At 41.7% G+C, this 25003-nt stretch overlaps 1 protein-coding gene across 4 annotated transcripts in view; it reads left to right on the top strand.

The window, feature by feature from the left end:
- Window positions 1-25003, top strand: part of ATP9B (ATPase phospholipid transporting 9B (putative)) — a 120573-nt gene that overhangs the window by 10331 nt on the left and 85239 nt on the right. For 3 of the 4 annotated variants that reach the window (XM_066246406.1, XM_066246405.1, XM_066246407.1), the window contains exons 3-5: window positions 5908-6058; window positions 9285-9398; window positions 14838-14946. In XM_066246406.1, coding sequence (XP_066102503.1) covers window positions 5908-6058; window positions 9285-9398; window positions 14838-14946 — 374 coding nt within the window. The remainder of the gene's footprint in view (window positions 1-5907; window positions 6059-9284; window positions 9399-14837; window positions 14947-25003) is intronic. The other variant, XM_066246408.1, reaches the window with a different exon arrangement.

The following is a 25003-nucleotide window of genomic DNA, read 5'->3' as shown; positions in this document are numbered from 1 at the left end:
CCGGCATGCCCACCAGGGGGTGATGCTCTGCCCATCTGGGGCAGACCAGAGCCATTCTAGCACCTGAGACAGAGGCCCTAGAGCCATCCCCAGGGCCCAGACCAACTTTGCTCCAGTGGAGCCTGGACTGCGGGAGGGGAAGAGAGAGACAGAGAGGAAGGAGAGGGGAAGGGTGGAGAAGCAGATGGGCGCTTCTGTGTGCCCTGGCTGGGAATCGAACCCAGGACTCCTGCACGCCAGGCCGATGCTCTACCACTGAGCCAACCGGCCAGGGTGGTATTTGCTACATTTTAATGTCCAAAATATCAGGCATGATAAAATTTAATGTTATTAATATTATTAGGTGATGGATCGAAGAGTAGCAGATACATGCAATTATTAATTGTTGGTGGCTATTACAGTGAGGTAGGTAGCAAATGATTAATGAGTTGTAAATATTTCAGTGCATTTGAAGACTGCAGGTAGGAAGGCTCATTTTAGAATTCTTCAGGGAAAGATCAGGCTTTAACTTCTTCATGGCTTAAGAACTGCTTTCTCATTGTTATTATGTGGCAAAATTCCAGTCCTGACCCATTGAAACACTTTCTCTATCACCTGTCTACTTGTGCAGCGTGGTGAGGCACACTGACGCATGGTGACGCATACTGACACATGCAATTTGGGTGGGATCTTGCAGGAGGGTTACATCTCTCTTACCAAAAACCACTTTGCCCCAGAAAAACAGGGGCCTGAGTGGTATTTCCATGTGATAGGAGACAATGTCTGGTGCTGGGATTCTTCTGGTTCTGAGTGGCCTCCACACAGTCGTTTGATGCACATTTGGGTGCAGAGGTGGGGGGTGGGTGTTGACTGTTTGGGAAGACCCAACCACTGTGCTGCTTTTGTCTTGGTATCCAAAGGTGCTTGTTAGCTACAGTAATCGTCTATTTTTATTTATGAAGGAGGCTCCTTATTTGGGGAGTTATTTATTAGTTAAAATTTTAGAAGCCAGAATCTTGGTATATACAGAAAGATGCTTTATTTAATATTCTAATACCATTTTAATGATGGAAGCATTTGTGAAAAGCTACTAATCCTAAATTATTTTAAGAAAAAAGTGTAATTTGTACATTATGGGAATAGGAAAGTGTCTTCTAACAAATTGACAATTTAGAAACTTTCTGGTGGCATAGACGTTATTACATAAAGGTCCTGGTTATTTTCTTCCAAGGACTTCTCTTTGTTTCTCCCTCTTATTTGTCAGTATATGGCCACATATTTTACTCATACTGCTGTGCCCCCAAATTTCCCTGAATCCTGTTTCCCTCTGGCTCTACAACTCAGGAAGACTTACACCTTTGTGTTTGTAAGGGGTTGATGGGGGGTGGGGGTCATGCCCTTTACTCTCAGCATTAAAGTCACCTGTCTTCCTTCTGGTCATCTTTTATGTCTCGTCACGCAGTGGCACATCTGCTGAAGGGTCAGGTGTTTATAAACACAAGCCTATGTAGTCAAGTTTTTTGAAGTAGTGTGTGATTTGTTGTGGCTCTCTGTCCATTACTTGATTATGTCTTTATATAAGGAAATAATTAGAAATAACACTTTCATTTATTAATAGTTATTCGCAGCAGTGTTATGAATACTTCAGTTATAGCTTGGAAGTTCAGGAGGCCTGGTTTATTCTATACAGGGTTATAGAGCAAAAATTAATGAACTGTTGAAATGTGTATGTTTTTAGCCCTTGGTGTCTAATTTAGAATTGAGGAGTGTGAGACTTTGGGAGTGAGCCGTGTCAGTTTCCTGTGCTACTGCTGTTTTGTGAGCTTGAGGTTTAGTTCCAGCTAGTGTCACAGAGCTCATGTGATGAACACGTGGTTTTACATTTACTGGGCCTTTTGCCTGTAGAAGAATATGTTGAGACCAGCATAAACTGTAAAATCTATATTTCCTAAATTTTATATTTTTTCAAACATATATTATACTTGTCTTCTATTAAACCATCAGATTAGATAATTATGTGTTTTAGACCAAAACTTTATATCTGAACACATTCCTTTTTTTTGCCATGTTTGATGTACATGATAAAGTGTATGAACCGTGTTTCTCGTGTTGTCCCTGCCTTCTGTGTGTTTCATATGCACTGGCCCTGCTCAGTAGCTGTCCTGTGATGATGGGAAGTTTAGATCCAGGATGTCCAGCCACTGTCTCGGGTGGCTATTGAGCATTTGAGAGACAGCTCATGTGAATAAGGAACTGGACTCTTTATTTCACTTAATTTTTTTTTTTTAAGTTGAACAGGGAGGCAGTCAGACAGACTCCCACATGCTCCCGACCGGGATCCACCGGCATGCCCATCTGGGGCGATGCTCTGTCGCAACCAGAGCCATTCTAGTGCCTGAGGCAGAGGCCACAGAGCCATCCTCAGCGCCTGGGCCACCTTTGCCTTGGCTGTGGGAGGGGAAGAGAGAGACAGAGAGGAAGGAGAGGGGGAGGGGTGGAGAAGCAGATGGGCGCTTCTCCTGTGTGCCCTGGCCGGGAATCGAACCCAGGACTCCTGCACGCCAGGCCGACGCTCTATCACTGAGCCAGCTGGCCAGGGCCTATTTCACTTAATTTTAATTCACATTAAAATAGCCACATGGCTGCTTTATGAGACAGCTTGGGAATGGACTCTGGCTGCAGAGTGGATTGTAAGGTTGGAGACCTGTGACTGTGACTCTGGGGGCAGGACAGTGGCAGGCTGTGCCTGGTTCTCCCAGTGCATCAGCTCTCACCACACCTCTGCCTGCACAGTGAGGTGACATAGGCAGACCCAGGCTCCCCTGTGTCTCTAGAGCATAACTTAGTCTGCGTTTTCCAGTGAGTCTTGCTCTTGCTCATAAATTGTTCATTTACTTTTGTCACCTGTTGACTGGCTGCTTTTCTGTGTCTGAGGCTGAGGACAGCAGCTTATGACTGAGCAGGAGCTTCCCAACTGTTGTTAGGGGCAGTTGGGGGGCAGGAGAACACAACTCTAGTGTCAGCTCAGCCACCACTTGGTGCTCCCTCTTCCATGGACCATGTCCCTCTAGCCTGCAGTTTTCTCCCGTTTGAATGTGGGAGTCCAGCATCTGTGTGTGGGGGAGAGAGCTGTCAGAGACTGTGAATCTACAGTTTAAGAAAGAGTCCCCTCACCTGACCAGGTGACGCAGTGGATAGAGCACCGGACTGGGACGTGGAAGACCCAGGTTCAAAACCCTGAGGTCGCCAGCTTGAGCACAGGGTCACTTGGTCTGCTGTAGCCCCCCAGTCAAGGCACATATGAGAAAGCAATCAATGAACAACTAAAGTGCCACAACAAAGAGCTGATGCTTTTCATCTCTCTCACTTCCTGTCTGTCTGTCCCTATCTGTCCCTCTCTCTGTCTCTCTTTGTCTCTGTCAAAAAAAGAAAAAAGAAAAAAAGAGTTCCCTCATAGCTTGGGTAACACGTATGTGCACTGTGTGTGACGTGACTGTGGGGTTCTCTTGCATAGGAGCCTGCGTTGTAACTGGCGACGAGATGGCAGTGCCCAGGAGGAGCACCCCTGAGCACTTAGCTGAGGGTTGTCACTCGGGAGAAGGCACTAGTGAACAGCACCGTTTGTGTGGGTGTCAGAAGGTGGGTTGGGCTGGAGAGGGAGGGGAGGGACAGCATTTGGAAGCTCGTTTTATTTTAAGCCTTATTCAGCTTTTGTCTAGTTTAAGCATAAACAAGTCAAATATTACCAACATTTACCAAAATCCACTTGACCAGTCCCCTCCCCCCCCAAAACCAGTAAAGATGGGAATACTATTTTGACAATTTTAAATCACTTTACTCATACCTTGATTTATAATGTTGGTGATTTGAAAGTCCGCTTTATGTGTGGAGATTCCATCTGTTCTGATTATTTTTAAAGTGATAGCAGGCATTGCTCATAATGTCTGTCCTGGTAGAGTTGGGTCTGTCCGTATATGCTCAGTTGAAGCAGGGAAGTGCGGGAGTTTCAGAACAGACTGCTTGACTGGGCCTCAAGATTGCAGACACAGCTGCGCTCCCAGCCAGGAGAGCAGGGAGTATCCGAGCGTAAAGCCCTGTCCTTCCAGATGGAGACTTTCTGAGCACGGACGAGAACTGGTTAGAGAGAAGAGTGGGGGAGGCTGATTTCAGTTTAAACACACAGGTGTTCCCTGCAATCAGATGCCACCATGGGTGACAATAAAGAAACACGTCTGTTTCAGTCTCTGCAGTTCTAAACAATGAATGATGTTGGTGTGACTGCAGTGACCGGCCCTGCCCCACCGGGAAGACTACAAGTGACTCCAGGATACACTGACGTCATGATCTGTCAGCCTCACTTTATAACCACTGCTTCTAAGGCTGTCATTGTCACACAGATTTCATGTTAGCTTTTGAGCTTCTTGTCACAAAGTGAAGTTAAGAATTTCTGTCTTACCAGCTGGCTTATGGTCTGGTCCTGACAGCATTTAGGAGATGAATTTAGCATCTTCTCTTAAACCATTCTGAGCCTGACCAGGCGGTGGCACAGTGGACAGAGCATCGGACTGGGATGCGGAGGACCCAGGTTCAAGACCCCGAGGTCGCCAGCTTGAGCGCGGGCTCATCTGGTTTGAGCGAGGCTCACCAGCTTGGACCCAAGGTCGCTGGCTTGAGCAAGGGGTTACTCAGTCTGCTGTAGCCCCACGGTCAAGGCACATATGAGAAATCAATCAATGAACAACTAAGGTGTCGCAACGAAAAACTAATGATTGATGCTTCTCATCTCTCTTCGTTCCTGTTTGTCTCTATCTATCCCTCTCTCTGACTTTCTCTCTGTCTCTGTAGAAAAATAAAACAAAAAAAAACCATTCTGAGTCTTTACATTGCGAGATTTAATCAAATTGAATGGTTAGTACTGACATTTAAATTTGTGATTATTTTATTCTTAATAGAGATGAATTTGTTACCTTTAATCATTTTATGAAGTATTTTAAGAAAAGTTACCCACTGGAAACTTTATATTCTCTGCCTAAAAGTAATGACTGGGATGTCCCCCAGGGGTGGTGGTTCCTGGCCATGGCCTCATGGCATTGCTGGAGCCAGGACTGACGCAGACTACTGTGTGAAGGTGCAGTCACACTCTCATCATTAGACTTGCTCAGCAATTTTAAATGTTGACTTAAGACCCTGGCCAGTTGCTCAGTGGATAGAGCATTGGCCCGGCATTTGGGCATCCTGGGTTTGACTCCTGGTCAGGGCTCACAGGAGAAGTGACCATCTGCTTCTCTGCCCCTTCTCTTCCTCCTTTCCTCCCACAGCCAGTGGCTCGATTTGTTCAAGCATGGACCCAGATACTGAGGATAGCTCAGTTGATCCAAGCACATGAGCCTCAGGTGCTAAAAGTAGCTCAGTACTGGAGCATCAGCCCCAGATGGGGTTGCCGGGTAGATCCCAGTTGGAGTGCATGCAGGAGTCTGCTTCACTATCTCCCCTCATCACCTTAAAAAAAAAAAAAACTGACTTGAGGCTTAAGTGTTAATTTTTTATTAATAGTACTGGAAAGCCATTTTGTAAGAGAGGAAAAAGTGATTACATGGGAGAAGGTGCCACAGCGAGTCACTTAGCGGTGTCCTGAGTTACCAGTAACAGCCAGCCTTCCTCAGCACATGAAACTGACCACTTCAGAGTGTTCATAGTTTTATTTTGCCAAGAAGAGGGTGTAAACAGGGAAAATAATTTCCTTGAGGTTCTAGAAGTCACTACACAATCACACAAGTGAATTAGTTTGACCTATTTTAGGAAAACCCTGCAGATTAGCATTAGATACGCTATCAGTGTTTGGTAAATACAAAGCAATCATTATTGGCTATCCATATATACAGTTAACTTTAAAAAGCATATACAATATATATCTTTGGTTTTATGCAGTTGCTGTGATTGGCTGATAAATGTTTGTCAGAGAAAGAGACAGCTGAGAGCTCGTACTGTGTGGCTCGGACATCCTGAGAAGTGTGAAGAGAAACATCCCAGAAATTTCATCAAAAATCAAAAATACAACATCTTTACCTTTATACCAGGGGTAAGATTATTAAATTCTTAAAAACAGTTGCATATCAGCCCTAGCCAAATGGCTCAGTGTAGAGCATCATCTTGAAGCACCAAGGTCATGGGTTTGATCCCTGATCAGGGCACAAATGAGGAGCAATCAGTGTTACAACTAAGTGGAACAATGAGTTAATGCTTCTCTCTTCCTCTCCCTCTCCCTTTTTCTGTCTCTCCCTCCCTCACCTCTTCTTCTCTCTTTTTCTTTCTCTTTCTCTAGCTCAGATCAATGGAAAAACTAAAAAAAGAAGAAGAAGAAACGGTTACATATCAGGGATTGCTAGCTTCCTTTGTTTTCATTTAAAAAAATTTTCTGTTGTGTCATCTTTTGTTTTTCAGCCATAAAAATTATTGTTAAATAATTTATACCCATTTTTAATGGATGTAATAGTTCAACTGAAGAAAATTTATAGTTTGTTGCCTTAAGTTCTAGATAAGCAGCATATTTATATTCTTGTAGAATTAATTAAGTAAAGCTAAGTAAAATTATCAGAAAATAAGTAATATATTTTGTTTGGCTGGGAATTTGTTGGGACGGAAAGGTGGAATGTAATGTTTAAAGGTTGCCAAGAAGCTTCACAAAGTAACAATTTTTCCAAATACATGACTCAATAACAAAATATTTATTAGCATTGTTGGCTATCATTTCTTCACATGATAAATTTCACACCTTGTTATGGTGTGATATCCTACCTTCTTTTTAATTAGATATTATCCTAATTAAATACTGAAGTTTAAATATTTTATCTTTTTAATTACAATACTGAGTTTAGGTGTGTTTAGAGTACTAAATAGTTGAATAATTTTTGTTTTTGGTGCATCATTCCCTATTTTAATAACAGATTTAGTTATCTTTCTAAAGTCAAAAGGGAGCTGGTACTGATTATATTTCTAATTCAAAGTTTTTGACATGTTCTAGGTATGAGCTCTTATGCTATTTTGCAATAAAATCTCTTGGCTATGTGATTGACATGAGAGCTGCTTTGTCTTTCATCTTTTCATTTAAATTATTGTGCTGACTTTCTGTGGACATTGATTGTCCCCCTCTCCACCTGTCCACCCATCCATTCAGGAGTTGGCAAATGCTTGATAAGTACTATGATCCTTTATTAAAACGCACAAAACTAATGGCTCAAATGAAAGACTGATCTTCTGTCAGGACAATAAAATGCAGAGTGTCTTCAGGCAGATAAATATTCTCATTTTTAATGAATAAAGCTACTGTTTTCTCTTTAGATTTAAGTTATTAAATACTCGTAGATTGGCTAAGAATTGTAGATTTTCCTAAGGTCACCAAGTTCATTTAGTAGACAAAAAAAGTATTGATTACAGAAAATTCACACAGCCTGCCAACTGCACTGTACCGTGAACATACCTGTTGATGTGTCTGCACAACTACTACTGTGAATGACTTTTTCCTTAGGTTGTCTCTTAAATTAGTCTTTTCATCTGAAACATAGTATTTTAGAAACATTTGGTAATTGCACAGTGGGCATTCTATTCCATTTTTAGCATGAATGGCAATTTCTGAATTGCTAATAGGTATAATTTATGCTAACTGAGATTTTAAGGAAACCACTGAGGAGAAAGAGGACTTTCTGTCCTGCTGAGATTAATTTATAAAATGATTCCAAACATTTTCAGGCAGCAATTGAACACGATTATGAACATAAACGTGTTATCAGTGTAACCGATTTTTCAGTCACACACGACTGTTTGATGATGCAGATAAGTTCATTATGTAGAAACTGGCTCCAGACCCTTTAAATCAACAGTAAGGACTCAACCCATTGCTCTGCCCTGTTAATAGTTCCATACCTTCCAAGTTGCATAAATAATGGTATCCAAGGAGATTTGGATTTGCAGTTGCAAGTTTGTAACAAGTTTCATTGTGATTATAGTGTGCTGTGTGAATTATTCTCATCCGGAACCATGAGTTTTGTTCCATTTTCATTTTCAATTTAAATCTATTAATTTGAGAATTTGTAATAGAAGTCTATTAATATACTAGATCTTGTTTTTCTTCCTTAGAGCTAATTTTATTTGAATTAAGCAAAAACAAAAAGTTGCAGGATTAACATTCCTAAAATTTTATTGACTGATGATATTTATTTTACATTTGAAAATATTGTTGAAGCTCAGTTATCAAGGGACTGTAAAGATGTATAGGTAGCTGTCTTCCTGAAAATTGGTCTATATTTTAGTTATCTTTATATTTTATCATTTCGTACACTTTGAGGTGACTAAGGCAGTTTGGGGGGGAAGTTACACCTGTGTTTTTGCTTTTTTACTCACTGTAAGTCTCCCCAGATTCCACATTCCGAAACGTGCTCATTATGTTTATTTTTACCATTTCATAAATACAAGGTTAACACTTTTGAATGATGTTTTCTGAGTTGTTATCAGGATACACCTTCATATGTGTGTATCTGCTGCCTTGCTGACAGGGAAGGCTCTGCTAGCTCGGGGCTCTGTGGGCACGTGCAGTTCACAGACGGAGGAGGAATCGGGAACCGGACCCCTGCACACGAGAGGAAAGCTCTTCCAGGACACTTCTCACATAGTCAAATGGTCTTTCTTGTCAGTTTGTTTTAAATATAGTTTCAGGGTTACCTTACCTCTTTTTATATAAGATTTAGTTACTGGAAAGCTGATGTTAAAATTATTAAATTCACTGGACTTGGGCATATGTTTACCATTTGATGGAAATGTAGTAGTTTAGGCCCTGGCTGGTTGGCTCAGTGGTAGAGCGTCGGCCTGGCGTGCAGGAGTCCCGGGTTTGATTCCCAGCCAGTATACACAGGAGAAGCGCCCATCTGCTTCTACACCCCTCCTCCTCTCCTTCCTGTCTCTCTCTTCCCCTCCCACAGCCGAGGCTCCATTGGAGCAAAGTTGGCCCGGGTGCTGAGGATGACTCCATGGCCTCTGCCTCAGGCGCTAGAATGGCTCTGGTTGCAAAAGAGCAACACCTCAGATGGGCAGAGCATCGCCCCCTGGTGGGCGTGCCAGGTGGATCCGGGTTGGGAGCATGCGGGAGTCTATCTGATTGCCTCCTCGTTTCCAACTTCAGAAAAATACAAAACAACAACAACAAAAAAACCAAAAAGGAAAGTAGTTTAGGTCTTGTGCAGATTTTATTGATTTAATGTGCCATTAAAGATTTTCCTTGGAGAAACTGTTACTATTTTTCTTTTCCTTTTTAGGTTTTGTATGAACAGTTCAAGTTTTTTCTGAACCTCTACTTCCTGGGTGTGTCGTGCTCCCAGTTTGTGCCAGCGCTGAAGATCGGCTACCTCTACACCTACTGGGCTCCTCTGGTAAAGAAAAAGATTTTAAGAATTAAGTTAAATTATGCAGTATTTAGAATATCGTTTTAAGAGTTGAAGTGGTTAATAGATAAATTGATCAGATTTTTAAAAATCTGACAATGTTGCTGTTTATCATTGAACTTTTCTTAAAAGATGTTGCAGAGTTCTGTCTCTTAAATTCCCCATAGCCCTATAGCTGTGGCCTCGGTGGGAACAGTCAGAGCCCTGTGCTGCTGCTGGGCACCGCTTCTCCTTGGCCAGGTGAATGTCTGCACCTGTCCAGGAACAGAAGGCCTGCCCCTGCCCAGCTCTCTTCTGTGTCCACTGAGCTGTTTGGAATGACATGTAGGTCCACTCAGTAACTCTTGACATCCTGACAAATGGGCAGTTTTTACCTTTGGCTGATGGTGATAATTCTAAAGTATCTTGATGAAATTCAGACAATTCTGGTTGACAGCTCAGTGTCTTAAAAACTTTTAAAAAGCAAATAATATGGATATTCCCATTTCAAACATATACTGTCTTGGTAGTTTTATAGTATTTGCTGATAGTTTTTTATTAATTTTCAGCTTATATGGACAAGTGTATTGCTTCCTTCTGTCCCCTCTGGGGCAAATCACCAGTGTAATGTGGGAAGGAAACATGGCGGGTGAATTTCCTTCCGTGAGAGGAGGGTTCAGGGTTCCCCGGAGCACCTGCTGCCCTCAGAGCTGGAATCTGACCCAGGACTTGTAGGGGTCAGATTCTGGTCTGTGTAGCCCACGCCTTCCAGGGAGGGATGGGAAGTGGGGGATTCTGGGTTACGGGGCAGGCTGAGCCACTGCCCCTGGTCTCACAGAGACTGTGTGAGGGCAGCAATGAAAGCAGCTGTACAGGTCACACAGCACAGCACCGCAGGGTAGGAGGTCACACAGCATGGCGCTGCAGGCTGGTCTTTTCTGTCACTGACTTAGTACAACTGAAGGAGACCTTGGGCAGGTAGTGCAGATGTCAGTCTGCATTCTAGGAGAACAGTTTGATAACACCAGAGGCTAACAAATGGATTCAGCATTTATATGTGAGGGATTCATCCTGAAGAAATATACAGTCTACCAGAAAGTTCTGTCCGTTTTTGGAATAAAACAAAATACAAATTTTTCTTACTGTCAATAAACTTTATTAAATAATATAATTGCCATTATTATTAATGATTTCTTGCCAGCGTGAGGGCAATTTGTATATCCCATTTTTGAAAAATGTTTTATCTTTTGATGCAAAAAATTGAACCAGTGCTTGTTTGATATCTTCTTCATTTTTTAATTTTTTGCCCTTCAAAAAATTTTGTAAGGACAAAAACAATTGATAGTCGGAGGGTGCTAAGTCCGGGGAATATGGTGGATGTGACAGAATTTCCCAGCCTAGTTCTGTAATTTTTTGACGAGTCCCCAAAGCAGCATGTGGCCTGGCATTATCATGATGCAGTATGATGTTCTTCCTATTGAACATCACCGGCCTCTTTTCTTGGACTGCTGTCTTTAAATTATTCAGTTGCTGACAATACTTCTCCGAATTGAGCTTTTCGTTTGGTTTTAAAAGCTCGTAATATATTGGTCCTCGAATGTCCCACCATATACACAACATTCTCTTATTCAGAGTCAAATTTGGTTTAGAGGTGGAAGGGCTAGGTTTTCCAGGTTCAAAATATGCCCTTTTCCTTAAGATGTTTTTGTAGGTAATCTACTTTTCATCCCCAGTTATCATCCGGTTCAAGAAGGGCTCGATTTTGTTCCGAGCAAGCAGAGATGTGCATATGACGACTCGATCATCCAAATTCTTCTGACTTAATTCATGTGGCACCCATCTTGAATATTTCCACACCAATCCTATCTTCTGAATATGGTCCGAAATGGTTTGCTGAGCTGAATTAAGCCTTTCTGCGATCTCTGATGTTGTCAGAAAAGGATCTTGCTCCAACATGGTCTTAACAATATCGTCATCGATTAAAGACGGTTGCCCAGAACGTGGCTTATCAGAAAGGTCGAAATCACCTGTTTTGAATTTTTCGAACCATCTTCTGCATGTCCTATCAGAAACTGTACCTTCACCAAACACTTTCAATAAATTTCTACGTGCTTCTGTAGCATTTCTTCCTTGTTGAAATTCGTAAAAATTACAGTGGCATAAATGAACTTTATCAGTAGCCATGGGTACACTATTGCTTCACACATAAGACTAATGTGAATCAACTTTGTTTCAGTTAATTTGCTACGTCAGTATGTATACAGTAAGTGATAAAAATAGAGAGGCACACATGCACCAAATAAACATGTGCTTACGTGTCGAAACTTGTGATAGAAACAGGTAGAACTTTCCGGTAGACCTGATAATAAGTAGTCAAAAAGTCTAAAGAATGTCTGTCATTTTTTATGAAAAAAATTCCTGTAGAAGTCTGATATCTGACTGGATTCTTTAACTCTGCCCTGTGCCATGAATATGTTTGAACACTTTGTTACTGTGTAACTTTAAACATGGTGTTTAGAGAAAATATGTGGTCATGTTAAAGGTACATATATTAGAATAACTATGGAAAAGTGGGTTAATACGTGGATAGAATGAAATGCACTATTGGTTGGTCAGCCAGCAGTGAGTTTATGTCTAGCACTAGTGTAAGCAGAGTTGATGCCACAGGGAATACGGTGGCGTGCTTCCTGACAGCTCATATCTGGGAGGACAAGTGACAGTTTTAATTGACCTCTAATGCCAGGTGGCAGCCACACAGCTATGAAGAAGAAAGTATAAAGGAAGATAACGGGATTGAGAATGATGGGTTTAGTAGGGTGGTTGAGGCAGGCCCCTCTGAGGGAAGGAGTAACAGGAGAGAGGGGGGAGCATGCACAGAATAGGGAAAAGAGTCTACAGGCAGAGAGAAAAGCCATTGCAAAACCTGAGGGCTACGGGACGCTTGGCCCTGTGGGAGGTAGGTGGTGTGTGCTAGAGTATGGATGAGGACTGTGGTTGGAAAGGGGGTAGGGGAGCTCAGCTCCCCGACACGCTCAGATTCCCTCCTGCCCGGAGCGGGCCGTGTGTTTGCGTGTGCGTTGCATATGCCCAGAAAGGAGAACACTTACACTTGCACCACTGTTTTAAAGTTAGTGTTAAAGCCAAGGAGCCATGCAGTCTTTCTTCTTTTCTCTGCCCTTCTTTCCACTGTGGTAATCTCTGTTCTAAATTTGAGGCTACAGTTGCTATATATCTCTTAATAACTTCAGTATTTAACATATGTTTGTATCATTAAACAGTATGCAGCATTGTTTTGCATACTTTAAGAATTTATATAAAGTTTATCTTATTCTATGGATCTCTTTGCAACATGCTTTTTTAGTGTAAGGTTGGTTTATAAAATTGATCTACGTTGACACAGTCTAGTTTATTGATTTTTAGGAGTCTGTCACAAGGATTTGTCCCTCACCTGGGACAGGAGACTTGGGTTGATTCTAGTTTCCCACAGTTAGCAGGCTGCTGTAATGACCGTTTAGGTTGTACATTACCCCTAGCCCACATGTCCCATAAAGTCTGCAGGCTCTGTGTGCTGTAGACTAGAGGTAGCATTTCAAAAGTGCTGTTTATTTTTTCCATTTTTTGAAAGGAAATATCTTCACAGCAATTTATTCATAAGTTCCTGAGTTCTTGCTCTTTCTCTACCTGTGTGTTGTAATCACAACCTGTGTCCAGGTCCTGGGTGGTGTCGTACAGACACATGAGAGGAAGGGCCCCTTCCCTCTGTCTGCTCCAGCCAAGTGTTGGCAGTTAAGTAAATAGGAGGGCAGTTAGGCAAGGAAAGAAGAGATGTCTAGGTGGAAAAGAAGAAAAGCTGTTTTTATCTGCAGATGGCATGACCTCAGATGTAAGAAAATCCAAGGAATCCACACACAAAAGTATTAGAACAAATAAATGAGTTAGTCATGTTGCAGGGTATAAGATTAATACAAAAAATCACTTGTTCTTCTGTATACTAGCAATGACCATCCAAAAAGGACCTCAGGATAACTTCCATTTATAATAGCATCAAACAGAAAAAATAAGAACAGATGTAGATAAAGTGCAAGATTACGTACTCAAGCTATAAAACACTTTTGAAAAAAATTACAGAAGACATAAATAAACAGTTATTACACGTTCAAGAATTGGGAAGTTAGTAGTGTCACAATGGCAGTGCTCCCAACGTGGATCGACAGACACAGTGCAGTTTCTAGTTAAACCCCCACTGACTCACTGCAGGAGCAGGTGAGCAGATCCTGGAATTCACAGGAAAATGCAGAGGTCCCAGGGCAGCCAGGACAGCCTAGAAAAGTAGATCAGTGGGAGGACTCACACTTCCACATTTCAAAATTATCACAGAGCTATTAGAATCCTGATAGTGCAGTCCTGGCTCCTCTGGTTGTACAGAAAAATAACTAGAATAGAAGATGGTTGTCTTTTAAATGAAAATTCATCCAGTGATGTGTTGTTTACAGAGCGGACTGGAGCATGTTGGTCAGTGACAGGAAGCCTACAGAGAGGTCTCCACTTATGGGGAGATTGGCTTGTATATTCATGGAATGTGTGTTAGAAAATAAGAATGTAGCCTTTAAAAAAGATGGACATTAGCTACATGTTAGTGATATAATAGTTCATAGTAGATTATAAGTACATAAAAGTTTTATTCAGATAGCATCAAATTAATCTATTTCAGTTTTACCTAAAAAATGAAAGAAAGCGCTATAATGGTACCGGTGCTCTCAAATGTTATATCATGTTGCATTAGATAAGAAAATTGATCAGGATAGGTATCATTCCTGGGAATTGTTTTGTGTTCAGAAATGCTTTTATTCGATCAGAAATAAGATTTAAGTGTTTTGTGTTTAGCTTGAAGTACATACGTGTTATGATGTCAGTTTTGACACTTGCCTTGGGGATAGCAAGAATTGTAAATCTATTACTACATATTATGTTCCTTTTATAGTGTCTTATTGTTACTTTTTGTCTTTTTTCTTTGTTTTCATTTTTTTATATTTTAGAAGTAATAATATACAATTGACCTTTGAACAACACAGGTGTTAAGTCCCCACACAGTCAAACATCTACATGTAACTCTTGACTCCCCAAAACCTCAGTTGTCCCTGGGCATCCACCAGAGAGATTAGTTCCAGGAACCCCCACATATACCAGAATTCACAAATGCTCAAGTTCCCCTGTGGAGTGACGTAGAACCCTGTGTACAGACGGCTTCTCGCATCACAGTTCCCAACCACAAGTCAGACACTGTGCAGAAAATCTGCATATCAGTGAGCCTGCGTCAGTCACATCCATGTTGTTCAAGGGTCATTGCAAATTGAGGGGAAAAGTAAAACTGAATATTAAAAGAATTTCCCTTTACTCTTTTGTTCAAGTTAAGTTTTCTCAAATATCTTGTTTTATTTTGTTTTATAGGGATTTGTCTTGGCTGTTACTATCATGAGGGAAGCAATCGATGAATTCCGGCGTTTTCAGAGAGACAAGGAAGTGAATTCACAACTATACAGCAAGCTCACAATAAGAGGTTAGCAACACACTGAATCCAGTTTATCATTCATTCGATGTACCCATCATTTCAGAAGTAACATAGCTGAGAGAAAACATGTCTTACCATAATTCTGTTACTGAAAATTATATAGTGTGATGGCATATGGTATCTAAGTAATTTTCTTATTGTAACATAATGCATAATTTCAGAGTAGATTTTTATTCCTTTTCTAGATGAGTACGTGACTACAAATATACATAGACTTACACATGCACATACATACACATGTATCAGTAATTATATGGTGTGCTCTGTTACAGTTTGTGTGTAATGCATGTGCTTGGACACATGGGAAACGCAGCTAGTGTCTGTACATGCTCTGTGAAATAGAATATCACTGCATTTAGATTTCTCTTTGTGTTATATTTTAAACACAGTCATAAAGATCAGACATCTAGCCTGACCAGGCTGTGGTGTAGTGGATAGAGCGTTGGACTGGGATGCCGAGAACCCAGGTTCAAGACCCTAAGGTTGCTAGCTTGAGCGCGGGCTCATCTGGTCTGAGCAAAGCTCACCAGCTTGGACCCAAGGTCACTGGCTTGAGCAAGGGGTTACTCGGTCTGCTGAAGGCCCACGGTCAAGGCACATATGAGAAAGCAATCAATGAACAACTAAGGTGTCACAACAAAAAACTGATGATTGATGCTTCTCATCTCTTTTTGTTCCTGTCTGTCCCTATCTATCCCTCTCTCTGACTCTCTGTCTCTGTAAAAAAATAAAAATAAATAAATAAAAAATAAAAAAAAGAGATCAGACATCTAGTACCATAGTTGAGGCTTAAGTAAAGGGCTTTGAGCACCTAAAATAAATGTCAGACCACAAACAGTAACTAATCTATGCCTGTTTTTCCTTGGCTTTCATTCAGGACTGAATCTTTGGTTAATTTATGTTTTTAAAGAGCTTGTTTACTTGGTTTTTTAGTTCTAGTAAAAAGGAAGTGGTGTGTTTGGAAGAGGACAGGTGACACTCTTATAAATAGGCCCAGTTGCGGGAGGAAAGTGGCCGTGAAACTTCGGAGTCTGATTAAAATGCAGATCTGCAGTGGGCGTTGTATCTTCTATTTATTTATGGATGTTTGTACAGTGAATTATTTATTTGAAATAATTCTGTCCCAAATTTTTTTTTCTATACCTTATAGGGATTTATTTTGCATAACATGCAGTTCATCTATATAAAATATACAGTTCAGTGAGTTTTGGTTATGAAACCATCACCAGCATAATTTTAGACATTTTTAACTTTCTAGAAAGAACCTATGGGCATATGAACAGTCATTCCCCATTTTTGTTCCTTTGCTGCCCTCCTCCAGTGCCCGGCAGTCACGGACCTGTGTGTGTTTCTGCATTGCTCTTCTGAACATTTCGTGTCGGTGGACTCCGGCACTGTGTGGTCTTTTGTCACTGGCTTCTCTCACCGGCAGAATCTTTCCAAGGTTCATCCATGCTGTTGGTATCAGAACGTTATTTTTGGTTGTTGCCAAATGATATTCAACTGTAATAGTAGACCACATTCTATTTACCCATTCATCAGTGGGTGGACATTTGAGTTGTTTCTACTTTTAGGCTGTTGTGCTGTTGTGAACATTCACTTACAAGTTTCTGTGAACATTGTTTTTATTTCTTTTGTATATATTCCTAAGAGTGAAATTTCTAGATTATGCAGTGACTGTGTTTTTGATGAACTGCCAAGCTCTTTTTACAATTGGCCGCACCATTTTACATTCTCACCAGCAGTTCCTCCATGCCTTCACCCATATTTCTATCTCCTGGTGGACAGCTGTCCTGGTGGATGTGAAGTTGCACCTCACTGTGGTTCTGATGTGTGTTTCCCTGATGTCTGATGGTGTCAAGCATCTTCTTGTGTGTTCATTGTCCAGTTGTCTAGCTTCTTTAGAGGAATTTTATTCAGATTCTTTGCTTACTTTTTAACTGGGCTGTTTGACTTTTAATTGTGGAGTTGTAAGAGTTCTTTATATTCTGGATTTAAGTCCCTTGTTAGATAGGTGATATGGAAATATTTAGTCTCACTCTGTGGGTTATGTTTTCTCTTTTTTGATGACATCTTTTGATGCATAGAGTTTTTAATGTTGATGAAGTCCAACTCATCTTTTTGTTCTTCTGTCGCTTGTGCTTTTGGGATTGTGTCTAAGAAATAATTTGTTAACACAATATTACAAAGATTTATAGTCTTAATTCCTACATTCAGGTTTATTATCTCTCTTAATTTCATATTTTGTCTATGCTGAGTTCACATTCTTTTGTATGTGACTATTAAATTGTCCTGGTACCATTTGTTGTAAAGATTACTCTTAATCAAATTGAAAAATTAATTATTGGGACACTTTGATGCTTAAGGTAGTGGTATGGTCGAGGAGAGTGTGCTGTGGAAAACACGGCTGTGGTTGTGGGAAGGAGAGTCTCCAGCATGGCCAGGTAGGTTAGGTGTGACTCTGGTTTTATTGTTTAAAATACAGTGTAGGGGCCCTGGCCAGTTGGCTCAGTGGTAGAGCATTAGCCTGGCGTGCAGAAGTCCCGGGTTCGATTCCCAGCCAGGGCACACAGGAGAAGCACCCATCTGCTTCTCCACCCCTCCCCCTCTCCTTCCTCTCTGTCTCTCTCTTCCCCTCCCACAGCCGAGGCTCCATTGGAGCAAAGGTGGCCCGGGCACTGAGGATGGCTCTGTGGCCTCTGCCTCAGGCGCTAGAATGACTCTGGTTGCAACAGAGCAACGCCCAGATGGGCAGAGTATCGCCCCCTGGTGGGCGTGCCCGGTGGATCCCGGTCGGGCTCATGCAGGAGTCTGTCTGACTGCCTCCCCGTTTCCAACTTCAGAAAAATACAAAAAGAAAAAAGAAATACAGTGTAGGCCCTTGCTTATTTAGTTGTGGTACTTGGGTAAAGCAGAGATTCAGTTCCATGCATTAATTGCATCATTCAAAAACAAATGGCGTGATGATGTCAGCAAACATGGCAGAGTAGGCAGCTCCACTGCCCGTTCTTCCACAGAAACACTGAGCAGTCAGGTGCACACTGAGGACTAACTCCATCAGAAATCTGGACAGGTCAGGCTTACAGCACCCGAGCGATTGTCAGTCCAGGTAAAGGCAGCCTAAACACAGCAGGTAAGCTTTCCTGTGTTTTCACCTGTCCTTGCTCCACCCCTCCCATTATGGTGTCATCGTGAAGTCAGTAGCTGTGTCCTCAGTTTGAGACTCTGCATTCTGGCTCTGAAGGGAGCAAAGCAGAATTTTTTGAAAAGCATTGTGTTTATCTGTCTAACTTGTCCAAGGGCTACTTAGGGACTGGAACAAGGTGCTAGTCTTTTTTTTTTTTTTTTTACCTACTTGGAACTCACACAAGACAGGAAAGCCAGAAAGAAGCCGGCATTTCTCAAGCATTGTAAGGCTAAGGCACCTCCCAAGTAGCCTGGGGCCAAAGAAACAGTTGACACACACACCAGTGTCAGATGCCAGGCAGAAAAATTAGGGGGGAGAATTTATTTTATTTTTAATTTTTTTTTTATTTAAGTGAGAGGAAGGGAGATAGACAGACTCCCGCTTGCAACCCCTGTCTGGAGCCAGTGCTCTCCCCATCCAGGGCCCATACTCAGAACTGAGCTATTTGTAGTGCCTGAGGCAGAGGATCCACGGAGCCATCCTTAGTGCCCAGGGCCAACACACTTGAATCAAACAAGCCATGGCTACAGGAGTGGAAGAGAGAGGAGAGGGAGGAGAGAGGAGAAGCAGATGGTTGCCTCTCCTGTGTGCCCTGACTGGGAATCAAACCTGGGATTTCCACATGTCAGATTGACACTCTACCACTGAGCCAACTGGCCAGGGCCAGGAGAGAGACTTTCTTTGGAAAACTAGGGCATTCCCAAATACTCATGTTTACTGGGGAATTTTGAAAGCCACTTTTAAGGCTGAAGCTGGTTGCATGCTCAGAAAAAACGTGAGAAGGGCCTGACCTGTGGTGGCGCAGGGGATAAAGCGTCGACCTGGAAATGCTGAGGTCACCAGTTCGAAACCCTGGGCTTGCCTGGTCAAGGCACATATGGGAGTTGATGCTTCCAGCTCCTCCCCCCTTCTCTCTCTCTGTCTCTGTCTCTCCTCTCTAAAAAAAAAAATGAATAAAAAAAAACTGTGAGAAGGTCTTTTGCCTCTAGCCCAGTGGTTCTCATAATACATAATAAATATGTATTTCCGATGGTTTTAGGCTAAAATATGTATTTCCAATGGCTTTAGGCGACCCCTGTGTTTTGGTCCTTCGACCCCTGCCAGGGTCGTGACCCACAGGTTGAGAACCACTGCTCTAGCCAATTTCTGGTTCAGTGTGAGCAGAGGTACAGGCTGAGCAGGGTTGTAAACAGCCTGGCTAAGTGCTGGAACCCTCAGCACAGGGTCCATCAGCACAGAGTCCTCTTTCCTTCCCTCCATTTCTCCTTTCCTTCCTTTCTTCCTCTCTCCCTTTTCCCCTTTTTATTTCACTCTCCTTTTCCCCCTTATCGTATCTCCCTCCTCCTTCCTCTTACATGCAAGAAAGTCTTTCAGAGACTACATATGACAAAGAATATATACACTTTACAAAATGAGTTTAGAAAAGTCACTAAATGGAACAGCATATGCTAAGAAACAGAGTGTACCCATTCATAGAAGACATTAAGAAAACTATTTCTGAAGACTTATTACACAAGGATTAAATCAATTGCCTTAAATATGCTCAAAGAGCTAAAGGAAATGAATTGCTAAAAGATATCAGGAGAATGATGTATATAACAAACACAGAATGCCAATAAAATTTTTGAAAAGGAAGCAAAAAAATTCTGGAGCTGAAAAGTACAATAAATTAAAAAAAAATTACTATCAAGTGTCAGTAGCAGATCAGAGTAGACAGAAGAAACTATCAGTGAACCTGAATCAGGGTCTCATGAAGCATCCAGTCTGAAGAGCAGAAGGAAGAATTAGAAAACTAAATAGGGCCCTGGCTGGTTGGCTCAGTGGATAGAGCATCGGCCAGTGTGCAGACATCCAGGTTCTGTTTCCAGTCAGGGCACACATGAGAAGTAACCATCTACTTCTCTTCCCCTTGCTACTCCCCTTTTCTTCTTCTTCCCCTCTTGTAGCCAGTGGCTCAGTTGGTCCAAGCGTCAGCCTCAGCCACTGAAGATAGCTTAGTGGATTTGAGCATCTACCCCAGGCAGGGTTTTCCAGGTGGATCTCGGCTGGAGCACAGGCAGGAGTCTGTCTCTCTATCTCCCCTCCTCTCACTTAAAAAACAAAAGAAGAAAAGAAAACTAAATAGATCATAGGAGACTTGTGCGTTGACAGCAAGTGTACTAATGTACACAGAATGGGATCTTAGGAGCAGAGGAGAGAGTAAGAGCAGAGAGATATTTGAAGGAATAGTGGCCATTAACTTCCAAAATGTGATAAAGGACATGAATCTACAGATTCAGAAAGTTTATTGAACCCCTGGAAAGGTAAATGCAGAGAGAGCCACTCTGAGACATGCAGTGATCAGACTGTGTTGAAACTCAAGAGACCCAGAGAACACTGGGAGTAGCCACTTGTCACATATGTGGGTCTTCAGTAAGAAGATGAGAAAGCTGCAGGAGGAACACAGTGGTATTTTTAAAATAGTAAAAGAAAAAACTGCCAATCACGAATTCTATATCCAGTAAAACTATCATTCAAAAAATAAAGGAGAAAGTAGGGCCTTCTCAGATAAACTTAGAATTGGGAACAGGACTCAAGCACATACTGTACACACACACACCACACACACACACCCATGTTCATTGCAGCGTTAGTCTGAGTCACCCAAAGGTGGTGACTACTGAAATGTCTGTCAATGGGTGAATGGATAAACAAAATTGTGGTGTATTCATGCATTGGAATATTGTTTAACCATAAAATTTAAGTAGAGACAAGATATAACATGGTTGAACCTTGGAAGTGCTATGCTGTGTGAAAAGCTAGACACAAGCACTGAGGTTTCCCTTATGAGATGCTCAGTGTGGGGGCAGTCATGGGGACAGAATGCAGACCATGGTTGCCGTGGTCTGGAGAAGGTGGGGATGTGGGTGTGAGCGTTCCTTCCGTGGTAACGAAGGTGTTTCAGGACTTGACAGAGGTTGTTGTATGACACTGAGTGTACTGAGTGCCACTGAATTGTCCACTTTTAAATGGCTGATTTTCTGTTATGTCGGTTTCACCTAAAAACAGTAGAGATTGTTGAGGAAGACATACTAATATTAAGTCTTTTACACTTCTATGATATTTGTACAAAAAACACTTTAAAAACATTTTTAGTAGGATAATTTTAAACACTGAAGGAAATTCACCTTCGAAAGAGCTGGTCATCAGTGCTGGTGGTGGTAATTTCTGCTGTTTTTGACTTCTTGTGTTTGTCAGATAACATTTCTGAAACGCATTCGCATAACCACCATCCAGGGTAGAGTAGTATTATGTGTCTGCACGTTACAGGTTGAAATCCTGAGGCCCAGGCTCACATTTGAACCTGGACCTTTCTGACTCCAAGCCCAGTGCTCCAGGCTTTCTGCTGTGGCATGTGGCTTCATGGCTGGTTATTCTGAGGCAAGTATTATAATTGATAAGTAAACCCAGAACATAAAAAATACACATGTATGCTAATCGGGCACAGTTTACAATTTATTTTGTTGTCAGGAGTGTTCGCTGTTCAGCCCCTTAGTTCCTATTTCACTGTTACCCATTCTTTGAATGGCATTGATGGCTTCTTCTTTGTGTGACCTAGTTTGGTTTGTTGCATTGTTTTTACAACATTTGCACCTTTTATATTTGGAGTTGTTAAGTACATTCTTATACAAGTACACTGGGAAAATGTTCTGTAGTTGGTTTATTTCTTTTTTAGTTTAGTTTTTTTGTTGTGTGGGGGTTTTTTTGGCTTTTTTTTTTTTTTTTTTTTTTTTTTAAGGAATGCCTCTTCCACTTTCAAATCTGCTAATATCTTAAAGGTGCTCTGTTTGAAAGCAGAGAATATTTTAGCTGCTATATGATCTCAGTGGACACTGGATGATTTTAGTTAGCTGTTTGTTTTACTGCCTAAGAAGCTGCTTTTCTTGTGTGGGGGTTTCCCATGTCTGCAGCTGCTCTTTTCCTTCCTTCCTCCTTGTATATGACTGTTTTCATGATCCCGTGTCTCCTGATGGGCAGTGTCAGAGCAGAGCAAGGAAGAGAGCCCAACACAGGTGCTCCTGCTTGTTGGCAGTGTTTGCAAAATTCCCAATGAAGAGAAGTTTGAATTGCATGCCATTCTATTTTCAGCTTCTTGGAATCAATGCTATATATTTTTCCTGTTTCTAAGGAGAGGTGTATAAATTTTATGCCTCAGTAATTATCCAGTTGACTAGTTCACAATTCAATTCCACAAATATTTACTGAGTATTCACTGTGTGTTAGGCACTGTGATAACCTCATGGGATTCAAACACGAGCAGGTCCTGGACTGAGCTCACGCAGTGTGCAGACAGTACATGCATGTATTGCAGGTCTTTATTTGTTTTTTTATTCAGCCACCAAATCTCAGCAGGCTAAGAAGTCATGTCAACACTGCTCATGTATTTTCCAGTATCAAACCTGAAGGTAACGTGAAACGTTAGATTTAGAAATGGAATTAATTCTTTTCTATGGTTTTGTTTTATTGTGTGTGTGATGGTCATTTTCTGTATATATTATGTATTTCTCTATTTAATAGTTTTGGCATTTTGTTGTTTGTTTTGTTTTCAAGTATTCATATGACACACGAGAGAGAAGAAAGTCTGCTGTCTTTGAACCTTACATGAATCTTACATATGGGAGAGAATGTGGGAGAACAGTCCCATATTTGCATGTTTCTTGTGTCCCAGTTTCCTTGCCAAAAAAGACGACTTATCACAGAGAGCACAGGGAGGGACTGTGCTCCTGTGTGGTTTAGCATCTTTGATCCATATTGTTCGCACGGTGTTATTGTGTGCTTGTGAACCTGTTGTTCTGTTTTTCTTAGAGTTAAAAAACGTTTGGCCTGATCTGGCGGTAGCACAGTGGATAGAGCGTTGGACTGGGATGCAGAGGACCCAGGTTCGAGACCCCCAAAGTCACCAGCTTGAGCACAGGCTCATCTGGTTTGAGCAAAAAGCCCACCAGCTTGAACCCAAGGTCGCTGGCTCCAGCAAGGGGTTACTCGGTCTGCTGAAGGCCCACAGTCAAGGCACATATGAGAAAGCAATCAATGAACAGCTAAGGTGTTGCAACGCGCAATGAAAAACTAATGATTGATGCTTCTCATCTCTCCGTTCCTGTCTGTCTGTCCCTGTCAATCCCTCTCTCTGACTCACTCTCTGTCTCTGTAAGAAAAAAAAGTGTAAAATATTTCAGTGAAATTTTGTCATCTTTTAGTGACATTTACTTCAGTTATGAGTAATCATTTTTTTTTTAATTGAGAGATTTAAAAATTCCTCTTTAGTGCCTTTTATATACTGCCCGTGCATTATGCACATTTCCGCAGGGGAAGTCATAAATGTAACTGGTTTTATGAGTTACTATATTTTCTAGTTGGCAAGAGGGATTTCCTTTTGTGACAGTCATATCTTAAGATAGTTTTTTAAATAGTATGCTCGAGTGTTAGCTGAATTTCCCATCAGAAAGTGCTTAGCAGCGGATGTTCTTGGAAGTAATCAGAGCTGATTGCTGTGATCTCACATTCACAGAGCAGTGATGACTCTCCGTTTTATTGAGACACTATCATCTCCTGTTCATCCAGTTCTGTGACAGAGCAGATGAAGTACAGGCCTGGGTATTTGGAAGTCATTCATGGATGTTTTATTTTATAAAAACCAAAGCCATTCAGCCTTTCATATATTCATCTCATATCGTCCCTGTTTGAAGTAGACATAAGTTGTCTTTCTTGTCTGTGGTCTGAGCAGCATTGGAAAAGAATCCACTGTAGCATTTCTTTAGGAACATTCAGCACACATCACAGCACTTTTACTACACCATGATGGTTGTTGCCTGTTACACATGTCAGGCACCAACATGCACATCAGATTCATTACCTCATCTGTTCAGTGGTTAGGATCTGGTGCACATGCTCGGGACTGGATACCTATATGCAGGAGTGGAAATCCACACGCTTACCCACGTGGCCAGAGCGTTCTCTCAGCTCATCCATATCTGCATGGTATTCAGATATGCCTTGTTTTTATTGCAGTGTTTGCAGATGAGGGTCTTAGACACTTGGAACAGAACTCGAAGCACTCACTTGCTAACACAGACCATCTTCTTCCCCATGAAGAGCGTTAGTATCTGGTTTTTCCTGGTGGTGACTGATGTTACTCTGGTGATGTCATCAGTCATGGGACTCTCAGCTTGGCGTGCGCGCTGCTGTTTCCCCGAGGCCCAGCACAGTGATTGGCACATGCAGGCACTCAGTAAATGCAGTCACCAAGTCAGTGAGGGCCCTTCAGGTCAGATACGAAAAGTAGTCAGCTGGATGATGATGTCAGCTGCCCGGTGAGGCCGCGGCAGTCTACACAGCAAGCAGCATACCCACACAGGCCACCGTACCCAGTGCACCCTCTCCTAACATCCTGGCCCACTTGATTCTTTAAATCACTTTTTAGATGTAAATGAATTTATAGTTTTTATAGAAGCAAATCTTCTGGTCTTTTAGTTTGTGGTTTTTACTTTAACCTTAGAAAGTCCTTCCAACTCCGATATAGTGTGTTTTGATTTCCTTACAGGTTTGCAATAGTACATTTACAGCATGTGTTACATGGAGAAGGAATCTAACTTTTCTTTTTCTCAAATGGTTAGTTAGTTACTTTAAAATTAGTTATTACGGTTCTTTTCTCAGACCTTTGAGAAATATGTAGATTCGTTTGGGCCATTTCCTCTGCTTTCTGTTCTGCTTCACTGGTTCACACGGGTTTTCTGTGCTGTTTGTCAGTCATGTGCCCTCATCGCACATCTGGTAGCTTAGGAAACCTCTTCTACCTCCCTGCTTCCCTCTTCTTCCACT

Source organism: Saccopteryx bilineata, chromosome 11 (genome assembly GCF_036850765.1).
Source record: "Saccopteryx bilineata isolate mSacBil1 chromosome 11, mSacBil1_pri_phased_curated, whole genome shotgun sequence".
In the NCBI taxonomy this organism is placed as follows: Eukaryota; Metazoa; Chordata; class Mammalia; order Chiroptera; family Emballonuridae; genus Saccopteryx; species Saccopteryx bilineata.
The sequence above is the reverse complement of the archived record's forward strand: the minus strand, read 5'-3'. Positions and strand labels throughout refer to the sequence as shown.